The 14,739-nt window shown below is 44.6% G+C and overlaps 1 protein-coding gene across 1 annotated transcript in view; it reads left to right on the top strand.

Annotated features, from left to right (window-relative positions):
* The first annotated feature begins 213 nt into the window (after positions 1–213).
* LOC118361520 (disks large-associated protein 1-like) overlaps positions 214–14,739 on the top strand; it is a 126,065-nt gene continuing 111,539 nt past the window's right edge. Inside the window, exons 1-2 of the mRNA XM_052483215.1 lie at positions 214–1,276; positions 6,163–6,380. Of these exons, the coding sequence (XP_052339175.1) occupies positions 245–1,276; positions 6,163–6,380 (1,250 nt within the window). The 5' untranslated portion in view covers positions 214–244. The remainder of the gene's footprint in view (positions 1,277–6,162; positions 6,381–14,739) is intronic.

The following is a 14,739-nucleotide window of genomic DNA, read 5'->3' as shown; positions in this document are numbered from 1 at the left end:
TGAACAGGCCTACCTGTGTCAACATCACTGTCTGTTCTCGTCTGCATAGGGGTGCCAAAAGCCATTCTAATCAGCTTTAGACAATGCCTATGCGTGCTTAAGTAATTATCTCCCTCTCTCTTCTCTCCCTCTCTCTCTACGTCTCTCTGTTTGTCTCTCTGTTTGTCTGTTCTGGGTTTGTGTGTCCACAGAGCTTATTTAGCGTCAGTAGCAGTTAGATGTGTCTGTCCCCTCGTCCGTGACGATGACGATGAAGGGCTTGTCGAGTAGCCGGAGGCACCATCACATGGTGACCTGTGACCCCTCCTATGACTCCATGACCCTGGGGCGCCAAGCCCGGCCCTACCCGCTGAACCCGGGCAATGCCCACCCAGCGGACCACCCTTACTATGCCCAGCGAAGCTCCTTCCAGTCTGAGTGCGGGCCCTACCCTGACCCGGCTAGCAGCACCTTCCCCCGAAGACACTACAGCTCACACCATGAACTGAAGGATGAGTGTGCTGTGGTGCCTTACACCGGAGGCCAGGGGGGAGGCGTTAAAAACAACCGCATCCCCCCCAACCTTCTGGAGCAGTTTGAACGGCAGGCACCGGCGCGCCATGACGGCTACCACACACTGCAGTACAAGTGCACAGCGGTGGCGCACCAGCGCAGCGACAGTCCTGGGAGGATCCGGCATCTTGTCCACTCTGTCCAAAAGCTCTTCACCAAGTCTCAATCCCTGGAAGGCCCATCCGGGGATAGGATGAACGGGGGCAAGGCCAGCTCTGACGACCCGCCCTCCCACTCGGGCACCCTGAAGCACAGCAGCAAGCGCAGCAAGAGCAAAGACCGCAGCAGGTCGGAGCCCAAGATGCGCTCAGCCATCTCAGGCTACTGGAGCTCGGACGACACCCTGGACCGCGAGGTGTGCCTGTACCACCACCACAGCCCCATCCCGGGAGGCATGCCCTCGGGGGTGATGACCATGGGCCGCCACCCAGGCAAGTCCCAGTCACAGTACTTCATGGAGCAGTACAACACCATCAGCGCCCACTCGCTGAAGACGTCACGAAGCAACAACGACGTCAAGTGTTCTACATGCGCCGGGTTGCCGGGACTGGGCACGGGGATGGACGGGACTGGCCAACTGCTGAAGAAGAGCTCGTGGTCATCAACGCTGACGGTCAGTAGGGCCAGGGAAGTCTACCAGAAAGCATCGGTCAACCTGGACAAAGCCCCGGTCAAGGCTGATACCTGCCAGCGGGGGGGGCGCCCGATCTGTCAATTCCTTCAGGTATGACAACAACCCTTCTTCACCTCCAAACCTCCATCTTCACACCTCCATCCCATGTCCTACCAGAGATTCATATGCCTGTGTGGAGACACCTGGCCCACTGCATGTCCACTGTCCCTTGAGGCAGAGAGAGAAGGGTAGATGAGGGGTAGACGTACTCTCTCTCTATCCATGTCCACGCAGACTGATATCCGGAGGCCCCTCAATGTCCACTGTCACTTATGGCAGAGAGAGAGGAGGAGACAAGGAGCAGACTTACTTTCTCTCTCTATCGGCCACATGTAAGACATCCTAATAAGTGTTGAATGTGAGACAAATATTTATTGCAGATCTTAATAAAGCAGGTGCAGCAAAATGCTTTTGTTCCTAGCTCCAGTAGGTCAGTAAATGTCTAACAGTACAATACTAATACACAAACAATCCCAAGAAAAAAAATATAAACAGAGATTAGTTTTTAACAATCTTTTACACACTAAAAGTGGTACTTGAGGCACACTCAGTGAAACCATTAACTCATGTACCTCATCTTCAGACCAAGTCTGCAAAACTGCCAGCCCATTATCTGCTTTGCAATTGTAAAACTTTTGCTAAACACTAAACTCAGTTCTCTACATTAGACACATCATTGAAAACGAAAAGGTCTTGTGTTTAGTTTGGAAAACACTGCCATTCCAAATGCCACACGCATTTACCAAGTACTTATACCCAGTGCTCACGTGTGAAAATGAATTTCTTCACTTAGACATCAGAGCTTGAGCAGTATAAATAAACTTCAGGTTGGCTTTCTTGGTTTGGACAACAATGGAGGCCAATTTTGGAGAGAGAGATAGAGGAAGAGGAAGGAGAGTAAGAGGTGGAGGAGGAAGAGGACAAAGACAACGAGGAGGACAAGGACAAGCCTATTGGTTTAGCTTCTACTGCATTTGTTTTGTCTGTTACTGTTCATCCCGTAATCTGGATGAAAATACAATTTCTTGAGAAAGAAACGCATTTTATTTTCCCTCCCTTTCATGTTTGTTTAGAGTGTAAATGTACACTGAATATGCATACATACTGTATACATTTGTGCACATACATGTACGTGTGAGTGCTATGACAAACTGCTGTGGACTCCACTGCACACTGAACATGCAAAAGACACATGCGTGTATAAGAGCCAATCATTTGATGGATTGTGTGTAGAGTTATAATAGTTTTGAATGAAGTGTTTGGTTTTTCAAGAGATGTGGGACGTTTTGCATGTTGTGTGTGTGTGTGTGTGTGTTTTGGCGTTTTGTGTGTAGAGTCTAGAGAAAAGGAGCCATAGTTTCAGAAATCATGTGTAAGCAATTGTCAAAAACTGTAAGCCATATCAAAACGAGCAATGTCAGAGTCCAGGATATACAGTGCATTCGGAAAGTATTCAGACCCCATTACTTTTCCCAGATTTTGTTACGTTGCAGCCTTATTCTAAATTGGATGAAAGGAAAAAAATCCTTGTCAATCTACACACAACACCCCATAATGACAAAGCAAAAATGATTCAAAATCAAAACAGTAATACTTTATTTACGTAAGTATTCATAATCTTTGCTATGAGACTCGGAATTGTGCACACATAAAGTGAGTAAATCAGTGAGATCAAAATTGCATTTCATCAGAATAATGTTGCAGGAATGCTAATCCTATCTGTTCCTAACTACAGAAACTATTTCAGAACAATAAACATTGTTCATTTTATTACATTTGTGTCAAACGTGAGACGTCCTCATTTGTGTCAAACGTGAGACGGCCTCAGTTGTGTCAAACGTGAGACGGCATCTTCCTCACCTGTTAACATCATTCATCCTATTCCATATCGTCCCTGGTTGTGGACCACATTCTATTTGTCTCAGGTCCTTTAAATTGTTACATGTCTGCGTGTTTGTAATGTCTTGTGACAGCTGATTTGGTTCTGGCTCCCGAGTGGCGCAGTGGTCTCAGGCACTCCATCGCAGTGCTAGAGGAGTCACTACAGACCCTGATTCGATCTTGGGCTGTGTCACAACCGGTCGTGATCGGGAATCCCATAAGGCGGCGCACAATTGGCCCAGCGTCGTCCGGGTTAGGGGAGGGTTTGGCCGTCATTGCAAAATAATGATTTGTTCATAACTGACTTGCCTAGTTAAATAGAGGTTAATCAAAAAAAATAATTAGTGTGTTTGTGCTTGTAGATTTCCATGTATAATGATTACTTGTGGAATCATTACTTATGTATACCTACTAGATTAGCATTTAAGCTGGTCTTTTACAGTTACTGCATGCAGTATATTTACATGGAAATCAGCATTATCCCATGCATATACACAGTACCTGTAGCCTCTCTTACACAGTAGCTGCCATATTCACATAATGGTGTGTCTTAAATGTCACCTTATTCTCTATATAGTGCACTATTCTTGACTCGATACCTATTGGAATCAGGTGCCATTTGGAACACGAGCATAGTGTGGAAGAGCTGGAGCGTTAGTAGGGCTCCTAACGTGAGATGAGAGAGGGAAAAACAGAACTATTGAAAAGAGGAGAAAAGCCACATATCCCCGAACCTGGTGGCTCCAATGTGCTCTCTCTGTTTGTTTGGGTGAAGATGGAAGAGGAAGTGATTCAACTTGGTTACATCCCCTCATCTGACTTGGTGAGCTGCAAACAGAAGCCCGGGGGGAGAGAAAGAAAGAGAGGGACTGAGAGATAGTCGGGAGAATGGGGACTGAGTGAGAGAGAGCAAGTTAGGAAGAATGTAAATGTAAACATATGTTAATGTAAACATACTGTATGTCTCCCGTGCCAATAAAGCCCATTAAATTGAAATTGTATTGAAAGGGAGAGAGGAGAGACGGACTGAGAGGGAAAGAGAGTGAAAGTGAGAGAGAGACTGGGGGAGAGAGAAAGTAAGAGGGACTAAGAGAGAGATCTTTGCAGCCACGTAGAAACATTCCTCCTGTCCCAACCTGAAAAGAGCTGCGTTCCTCTTTCTTCTACAGAGAACAAAAAAATGGGTCACTGTCAAAAGAGGAGGACATGATACTTTTAGCCGGCGAAAAAGAAGCCAAACTTCTTTCAATTTGAAGGAGTGACGTGTTGTGCTGGGATGTAATCTTGTTTTCTGCCCCTCGCCATTCACTCACACTTCCTTTTGTTCCCGTTCACACAAACACACACACACATGCACGCACCAACCTGGACTCATAGTTACATAGTAAATGTAAATCCGGGGCACTCAATTATTAGGATTTGTTACGTTTCATATGGTATGTATTAATTTGTGGACGTCCATCATCCATCTTGTATGATACGTTACGAATTACAATTCATATGATATGTTACAAATTGGCAAAAAAACAATGTTTTATTTATTTAACTAGGCAAGTCAGTTAAGAACATATTTACAATCACAGCCAAACCTGGCCGTCGCTGGGCCAATTGTGCACTGCCATATGGGACTCCAATCATGGCCGGATGTGATGCAGCCTGTATTCAAACCAGGGACTGCAGTGATGCCTCCTGCCTTGAGATGCAGTGCCAAAGACCCCTGTGCCACTTGGGAGCCCAAGTCTGATATGTGAAGAATTCCAATTTGCTGTGACTAACGTTAGGTAGGCTAGTTATAGGGGTTTAGGTTATGGTTAGGAGTTAGGTTAATGTTAGGGTTTTAGGGCAAGGGTTAGCTAACCTGCTAAGTAGCTGCAAAGTAGATAACTAGCTACAGTTATCCGTGAAGAGATTTGAATACGCAACCTTTGGGTTGCGAGACATTTGCATTATACGGTGGCCCATCCACCCCTACCAACCACTCTACTTTCATTTTTTGCCTTCAGTAATCTTCTGTCATATGTAACCATAGGAAACGTTTATATCATACTAATTTGAGTGTCCTGGATTGACGTTTACTATGTTACATCTGGTCTATGAGACCAGGCTACACACACACACACACACACACTGACTCTCAGCCAGCCAAACACCTCCTAATGTGTCTCGGCTTTATTTGGCAGGGTGTTCTTTGAGGTTCTGTTTTAGTTTCTGTTACAGATGATGAGAGACGTTGGTGTAACACTGGCGTCATTCAAGTCCTCAACAGACCCTAGATGTTCTCTGCCTTCGCAGTTTTTTGCTTGTGTGCCCCTGACGTCAAGGACGGGTTGTCTCCCTAGCTACCGGCCTGTTGAGCGATTCTCCTACCTTTGATTATTCAGACTCTTTGTCGCCATCCCAAATGGCACCCTATTCCATAGTTCACTACTTTGAGACGAGCGCATTATGGGCCTTGGTCAATAGTAGTGCACTATAGAGCGAATATGGTGCAGTTTGGGATGCATGTCTCTCTCTGTATGTCTCCCTTTCACCTCCGTGTTTCACCTCCCCTAAAAGCCACTCATATTGGAGACCAGCACAGTGTTGGGGCGGAACAAAAACCTCCTTTGTTTTTCTCTCTCTCTTTCTTGTGGCAGCGGAGAGAGGGAGATGGCTTCTTTGCTTGCCTCTTTTTTTTTTTTTTTTTACACGTTCATTAGTGTGTGAAAACCTCAACACAACCACTGCACAGACAGACAGGGTTGGAGAATTCAGAAGTTTCAGACCTAACAATTCACTCCTCAGTTTGATATGCGTCACTTGGAGGGAGCAGCACAACGGAGGGCCTCTCGTCTCTACACCCTGATGGTATGGTTCTAATGCACCATATTCAGGTGAACATTAGCACTTAGTGGTGTGGCTTTAGCAGCTTGGTGTATATAGAGCCTTGTTTGGATGGTGACCTGAGGCTGGGCAAGCGGTCAGCCAGGGGTCAGAGAGCGGTCATAGTGTCTCGTCAGGTGTTTCATCGCTCTGACATAAGTTACCGCCCTGTTCTCACGGTCTCCGCCCCACAGGTACCCCAGGACGAGTGGAGTAGGGGGTTCTTGTCCGTGGGGAAAGACGAGGAGATCCCATGCAGGCGTATGCGCAGTGGCAGCTACATCAAGGCCATGGCGGAGGAAGACAGCGGCGACTCAGACTGCAGCCCCAAGCCCTCGCCCAAGGTGCAGGCGCGCCGGGCAAGCTATCTGAAGGCCACGCAGCCATCGCTCACCGAGATGACCACCCTCAAGTGAGTAGATATGTAGACTGAAAGATGCTTCTGTAAATTCAACAATAAAACACAGCAGAATGCACAGTAAAATATCTTAAATGTGTTTTACAGAATTAATTATGGTGCATTGTGGGGAAATGTTGTGGATGTGGAAAGAGCCTCTGGCTCATTAACATCTTTTAAGGTGTGCCTTGTCGCACCCATAAGTGAGAATGCTGCACCCCTACAGAAAACACACTACACTCAATTTTGTGAATTCTACAAACCTTATCCTGAAAATCTAAAGTAATTTACTGGACATTTGATTCCAGTAAATTACTGTAATTCAGAATACAGTGTCATAATACATTTTTTGGCACACTAAACAAGCATTATTGGGTGTATATTTGGGCGTTGGAATCATTAACATATTTTAAGGTGTGTCAGGCGTGTTCGTACTTGAGGTGAAATCAGGTGCAGGAGAGCAGAGAATGAATGGATGCACACTTTATTACGGCAGGAGAGAGATACAGAGTCAAAAACCTCCTCCAGCCAACAAGGCAAAGTGTATAGCGCGCACAATAGTCACACAACATAAATGTTTAACAATACAAATAATCTTAGTGAAAATACATGGAAAATAACAAACGCTTAGCCTAGTGCGTACAACACTTAACACAACAAATAATTTCACACAAAGGCATGAGGGGGAACAGAGGAATAAATACATGTAGTGTGATTGGGGGAATGCAAACCAGGTGTGAATGGAACAAGACAAAACAAATGGATAATAGAAAAATGTAGCTGCGATGGCTAGAAAGCCGGTGACGCCGAACGCAAGGAGGGGGGCCGACTTCGGCGGAAGTCGTGACAAGGTGTGTCTTATAAGAGGCTAAATTTGTTCCACCTATTAGTGAAAATGCTATACAAATTTCACTGATATGTGGTAGTGGTTCCCGGATAATTACATTTGCCTTCGGAGAGTATTCAGACCCCTTGACTTTTCCCACGTTTTGTTACCTTACAGCCTTATTCGAAAATGAACAACAAAAAAAAATCCTCCGAAATCGACAAACAATACCTTATAATGACAAAGCAAAAACAGTTTTTAGAATTTTTGCAAATTTATTAAAGAAATTACAATAGAAATACCTTATTTACACAAGTATTCAGACCCTTTGCTATGAAACTCGAAATTGAGCTCAGGTGCATCCTGTTTCCATTGATCATCCTTGAGATGTTTCTATAACTTGGTTGGAGTCCACATGTGGTAAATTGAAGTGATTGGACATGTCTACATAAGATCCCAGTTTACAGTGCATGTCAGAGCTTAAACGAAGCCATGAGGTCGAAGGAATTGTCCGTAGAGATCTGAGATAGGATTGTAAAAAGGCACAGTGGGGAAGGGTACCAAAAAATATCTGCAGCATTGAAGGTCCTCAAGAACACAGTGGCCTCCTTCATTCTTAAATGGAAGAAGTTTGGAACCACCAATACTTTTTCTAGAGCTGGCCGCCAGGCCAAACTGAGCAATCGGGGGAAAAGTGCCTTGGTCAGGGAGGTGACCAAGAACCCATCAGTCAGTCTGAAAGAGCTCTAGAATTCCTCTGTGGCCAGACGGAAGCCACTCCTCAGTAAAAGGCACGTGACAGCTCGCTTGCAATTAGCCAAAAGGCACCTAAGACAGTGCAGGAGTGACTTCGGGAAACGTTTCTGAATGTCCTTGAGTGGCCCAGTCAGAGCCCGGACTTGAACCCGATTGAACATCTCTGGAGAGACTTGTCAGAGCTTGAGAGGATCTGCAGAGAAGAATGGGAGAAACTCCTGAATACAGGTGTGCCAAGCTTGTAGCGTCATACTTAAGAACACAGAGGCTGTAATTGCTGCCAAAAGTGCTTCAACAAAATACTGAGTAAAGGGTCTGAATACTTCTGTAAATGTGATATTTCAGTTTGACATTTTCTATAAATTAGCAAAAAAAAAAAAAATTCTGTTTTTGCTTTGTCATTATGGGGTACTGTGTGAAGATTGATGAGCGGACAAACAACAATTTAATCAATTTTAGAATAAGGCTGTAACCTAACAAAATTTGGAAAAAGTCAAGGGGTCAAAATACTTTCCGACGGCACTCTCACATAAGTGACAGATCAGAGTGGCAGCAAGTCTCAAACCTTTAATGGTCGAGTGGCTAGCCATATCCTTTTTATTTGATTTATTTCACCTTTATTTAACCAGGTAGGCCAGTTGAAAACAAGTTTTAATTTACAACTGCGACCTGGCCAAGATAAAGCACAGCAGTGCGACAAAAACAACAACACATGGGATAAACAAACGTAAAGTCAATAACACAATAGAAAAATCTGTATACTGTACAGTATGTGCAAATGAAGTAAGGAGTTAAGCCAATAAATTGTCCAATAGTGTCAAAGTAATTACAATTTAGACATTTACACTGGAGTGATATACAGTGCCTTGCGAAAGTATTCGGCCCCCTTGAACTTTGCGATCTTTTGCCACATTTCAGGCTTCAAACATAAAGATATAAAACTGTATTTTTTTGTGAAGAATCAACAACAAGTGGGACACAATCATGAAGTGGAACGACATTTATTGGATATTTCAAACTTTTTTAATAAATAAAAATTGAAAAATTGGGCGTGCAAAATTATTCTGCCCCTACTTTCAGTGCAGCAAACTCTCTCCAGAAGTTCAGTGAGGTTCTCTGAATGATCCAATGTTGACCTAAATGACTAATGATGATAAATACAATCCACCTGTGTGTAATCAAGTCTCCGTATAAATGCACCTGCACTGTGATTGTCTCAGAGGTCCGTTAAAAGTGCAGAGAGCATCATGAAGAACAAGGAACACACCAGGCAGGTCCGAGATACTGTTGTGAAGAAGTTTAAAGCCGGATTTGGATACAAAAATATTTCCCAAGCTTTAAACATCCCAAGGAGCACTGTGCAAGCGATAATATCGAATTGGAAGGAGTATCAGACCACTGCAAATCTACCAAGACCTGGCCGTCCCTCTAAACTTTCAGCTCATACAAGCAGAAGACTGATCAGAGATGCAGCCAAGAGGCCCATGATCACTCTGGATGAGTCGTATATTGCACAAATCTGGCCTTTATGGAAGAGTGGCAAGAAGAAAGCCATTCCATAAAAAGTGTTGTTTAAAGTTTGCCACAAGCCACCTGGGAGACACACCAAACATGTGGAAGAAGGTGCTCTGGTCAGATGAAAACAAAATGTAACTTTTTGACAACAATGTCAAATGTTATGTTTGGCGTAAAAGCAACACGGCTCATTACCCTGAACACACCATCCCCACTGTCAAACATGGTGGTGGCAGCATCATGGTTTGGGCCTGCTTTTCTTCAGCAGGGACAGGGAAGATGGTTAAAATTGATGGGAAGATGGATGGAGCCAAATACAGGACCATTCTGGAAGAAAACCTGATGAAGTCTGCAAAAGACCTGAGACTGGGACGGAGATTTGTCTTCCAACAAGACAATGATCCAAAACATAAAGCAAAATCTACAATGGAATGGTTCAAAAATAAACATATCCAGGTGTTAGAATGGCCAAGTCAAAGTCCAGACCTGAATCCAATCGAGAATTTGTGGAAAGAACTGAAAACTACTGTTCACAAATGCTCTCCATCCAACCTCACTGAGCTCGAGCTGTTTTGCAAGGAGGAATGGGAAAAAATGTCAGTCTCTCGATGTGCAAAACTGATAGAGACATACCCCAAGCGACTTACAGCTGTAATCGCAGCAAAAGGTGGTGCTACAAAGTATTAACTTAAGGGGGCTGAATAATTTTGCACGCCCAATTTTCCAGTTTTTGATTTGTTAAAAAAGTTTGAAATATCCAATAAATGTCGTTCCACTTCATGATTGTGTCCCACTTGTTGTTGATTCTTCACATAAAAATACAGTTTTATATCTTTATGTTTGAAGCCTGAAATGTGGCAAAAGGTCGCAAAGTTCAAGTGGGCCGAATACTTTCGCAAGGCACTGTATGTGCAGATGAGGATGTGCAAGTGGAAATACTGGTGTGCAAAACAGCAGAAAAAAAAAACAAATATGGGTTTGAGGTAGGTAGTTGGTTGGATGGGCTATTTACAGATGGGCTGTGTACAGCTGCAGCGATCGGTGAGGTGCTCTGACAAGCTGATGCTTAAAGTTAGTGAGGGATACATGTCTCCAACTTCAGTGATTTTTGCAATTCGTTCCAGTCATTGGCAGCAGAGAACTAGAAGAAAAGGAGGCCAAATTAGGCCACTGGATGACCAGTAAATTTAACCTGCTGGAGCGCGTGCTACGAGTGGGTGCTGCTATGGTGACCAGTAAGCAGAGATAAGGTGTACCTTTACCTAGCAAAGACTTATAGATGACCTGGAGCCACGAATTTGGCCACGAATATGTAGTGATGACCAGCCAACGAGAGCATACAGGTCGAAGTGGTGGGTAGTATATGGGGCTTTGGTTACAAAACGGACTGCACTGTGATAGACTACATCCAATTTGTAGAGTGTTGGAGGCTATTTCGTAAATGACATTGCCGAAGTCAAGGATTGGTAGGATAGTCAGTTTATTGAGGGTATATTTGGCAGTATGAGTGAAGGAGGCTTTGTTGCGAAATAGGAAAATCTGTAGTCACAGTTAGTTTAGAAGCCTTTGTTAAGACCTAAAGTGCAACTGATATAAAACACCACATTTCAGTTGGTATGCTGTAATACATAATTACATATTCATTATTAGCAATTGATGAATATTTCAATACAATTTATCAATTGCATTGCTGTTTTGGTGTATTTAAATGCTTAATGCAGCTTACTGTAAATGATGGTGTATTGTAGTGATGTGGAAACTAAGCTTCCTGAAGCATTTAGGCTTTCCAGACATTTGTATCAAATAAATGTTTTAATTACTCAAAGGCTTTGATCAACACATTGCACACTAGTGGCACCTGCTGGTCAAAGGAATGTAGAACAGACACATTATTATAGATGACGTCCCACACGCTATAGCGTGTGTACAGAGTCAAAACCAATATTAAATCAGGTGGTTGTTCGACGAAACAAAACTTCAGACATCTATGTCCATTTGATCTGTTTTGTTGTGTGATTATGGCCAGTTTGGAAGCTTTTATTTAGGCCTCCATAAGTGCAAGTCATATAAAACACCAAGTATTCATTGATCTGCTGTAATATACAGTACAATTGCCTAGCAGCCAACCTGCTTGCTCCAATCCCTTGTCATTACAGTAAAATATTGTTAAAATAACTTTCTTACAGTTTGTTAGTTACTTTTACAATATCGTACTGTGTTTTATTGCTTTGACATTATAGCAATTTACAGGACACTTTCATCAAGTTACTATGAATTTCTCAGTAATGCATTGGCACTATCCAGAGATGGTCAGACATATTATAAGATATCTTGCTGTAATTACAATACTTTTTGAAGACCAGTTTGTCCTTAACTAGAACAACATTTTTAGTAATGGTTAGTGAATATACATTTACAGGGAGGCGAGCAGGCCAGAGGTGGATGAACGCAGTGTCCTTGTTTGGGTGTAGGGCCTGATCAGAGCCTGGAGGTACTGAGGTGCCGTTCCCCTCACAGCTCCGTGGCGAGCACCATGGTCTTGTAGCGGATGCGAGCTTCAACTGGAAGCCAGTGGAGAGAGCGGAGGAGCGGGGTGACGTGAGAGAACTTGGGAAGGTTGAACACCAGACGGGCTGCGGCGTTCTGGATGAGTTGTAGGGGTTTAATGGCACAGGCAGGGAGCCCAGCCAACAGCGAGTTGCAGTAATCAAGACGGGAGATGACAAGTGCCTGGATTAGGACCTGCGCCGCTTCCTGTGTGAGGCAGGGTCGTACTTTGCGGATGTTGTAGAGCATGAACCTACAGGAACGGGACACCGCCTTGATGTTAGTTGAGAACGTCAGGGTGTTGTCCAGGATCACGCCAAGGTTCTTAGCGCTCTGGGAGGAGGACACAATGGAGTTGTCAACCGTGATGGCGAGATCATGGAACGGGCAGTCCTTCCCCGGGAGGAAGAGGAGCTCCGTCTTGCTGAGGTTCAGCTTGAGGTGGTGATCCGTCATCCACACTGATATGTCTGCCAGACATGCAGAGATGCGATTCGCCACCTGGTCATCAGAAGGGGGAAAGGAGAAGATTAATTGTGTGTCGTCTGCATAGCAATGATAGGAGAGACCATGTGAGGTTATGACAGAGCCAAGTGACTTGGTGTATAGCGAGAATAAGAGAGGGCCTAGAACAGAGCCCTGGGGACACCAGTGGTGAGAGCGCGTGGTGAGGAGACAGATTCTCGCCACGCCACCTGGTAGGAGCGACCTGTCAGGTAGGGCAATCCAAGCGTGGGCCGCGCGAGGAGATGCCCAACTCGGAGAGGGTGGAGAGGAGGATCTGATGGTTCACGAGTATCGAAGGCAGCCGATAGGTCTAGAAGGATGAGAGCAGAGGAGAGAGTTAGCTTTAGCAGTGCGGAGCGCCTCCGTGATACAGAGAAGAGCAGTCTCAGTTGAATGACTAGTCTTGAAACCTGACTGATTTGGATCAAGAAGGTCATTCTGAGAGAGATAGCGGTAGAGCTGGCCAAGGACGGCACGCTCAAGAGTTTTGGAGAGAAAAGAGAGAAGGGATACTGGTCTGTAGTTGTTGACATCGGAGGGATCGAGTGTAGGTTTTTTTCAGAAGGGTGCAACTCTCGCTCTCTTGAAGACGGGAGGGACGTAGCCAGCGGTCAGGGATGAGTTGATGAGCGAGGTGAGGTAAGGGAGAAGGTCTCCGGAAATGGTCTGGAGAAGAGAGGAGGGGATAGGGTCAAGCGGGCAGGTTGTTGGGCGGCCGGCCGTCACAAGACGCGAGATTTCATCTGGAGAGAGAGGAGAAAGAGGTCAGAGCATAGGGTAGGGCAGTGTGGGCAGAACCAGCAGTGTCGTTTGACTTAGCAAACGAGGATCGGATGTCATCGACCTTCTTTTCAAAATGGTTGACGAAGTCATCTGCAGAGAGGAGGAGGGAGGGGGAGGATTCAGGAGGGAGGAGAAGGTGGCAAAGAGCTTCCTAGGGTTAGAGGCAGATGCTTGGAATTTAGAGTGGTAGAAAGTGGCTTTAGCAGCAGAGACAGAGGAGGAAAATGTAGAGAGGAGGGAGTGAAAGGATGCCAGGTCCGCAGGGAGGCGAGTTTTCCTCCATTTCCGCTCGGCTGCCCGGAGCCCTGTTCTGTGAGCTCGCAATGAGTCGTCGAGCCACGGAGCGGGAGGGGAGGACCGAGCCGGCCTGGAGGATAGGGGGACATAGGGAGTCAAAGGATGCTATGACAGTGATTTGTGTTTTTTTATAAACCTTGGTTTATAAACTGTAAGTTGCCAACTACAAGAGGGCCCACTAGATGACAAATGTAAATGTGAAAATGAAAACTTGCAAAGAACACTGGGTAATATGTTACTGGGTAATTACAATAACATGCTGTAATTGTAATTTGTACTGTAAATTCAATCACAGTAAAATATTTGCTACTGTGGAATGAATTACAGTAACTTACTGGCCAAATGCTGCCAGTAAGTTACTGTAAATTTGACAGCAAATGTTTTATAGTGTACCAGGGATATAACATTGTGTGTGTGTATGCGTGTACATTTGTTTGCGTGTGAACATGCGTATGCGTGTTTACAGTCCATGCAAATGTATTCATGGCTGTGTATCTGTTTACATTATTGTACATTGTACATTAAGTTTACATTATTTCCAATTACACAGTATGTTTTTTTTTTGTGTGTATGGTGGGGAGGGGGAGTAGGGGAGATGATGGGTGGATACTTTGTGGTTAGGTCAGGTGATTCAAGCGGTTGCCTCATATAGCATAGTGCCTACGTTCTAAGTGGCACATTCCCTCGTGCAGTACTTTTGACCAGAGCCTATGGGCACTTAAATATGGAATAGGGTGTCATTTGGGACACAACCAGTATATGGAATATGTTTGTTAGTATCCATGACCCTCACTGACCTGAGCTCTAATTCCATGGTTCATGTTTATGCTCAGTATGCATATTAATTTGTATGGTTGGATTCTTCTTCTTCATGGAAAGCAATATGATTGAAATGACAGATTTACAGATTCAGACCCTCCTATGTCTGATAGTCTGTCAGGCAGGGATCAACCTTTTTTTCCATCAAGACCCCCACACTGGCCCATTTCTTTCTGTGAAGCCCCCCATTATTTGCCAAATAATGATCATGTGCAAACCCCCCCTATTTAGACAGGCCCACTGGGCTAAAGATGGACCAACCCATAGCCAGTTTGTTTCTGCTGTCTGGTGATGTGTATTACAAGTAAATTAATTAACCTTCCC

This window comes from Oncorhynchus keta, chromosome 28 (genome assembly GCF_023373465.1).
Source record: "Oncorhynchus keta strain PuntledgeMale-10-30-2019 chromosome 28, Oket_V2, whole genome shotgun sequence".
Lineage (NCBI taxonomy): Eukaryota > Metazoa > Chordata > Actinopteri > Salmoniformes > Salmonidae > Oncorhynchus > Oncorhynchus keta.
This window is presented reverse-complemented; position numbering and strand designations above follow the sequence as displayed.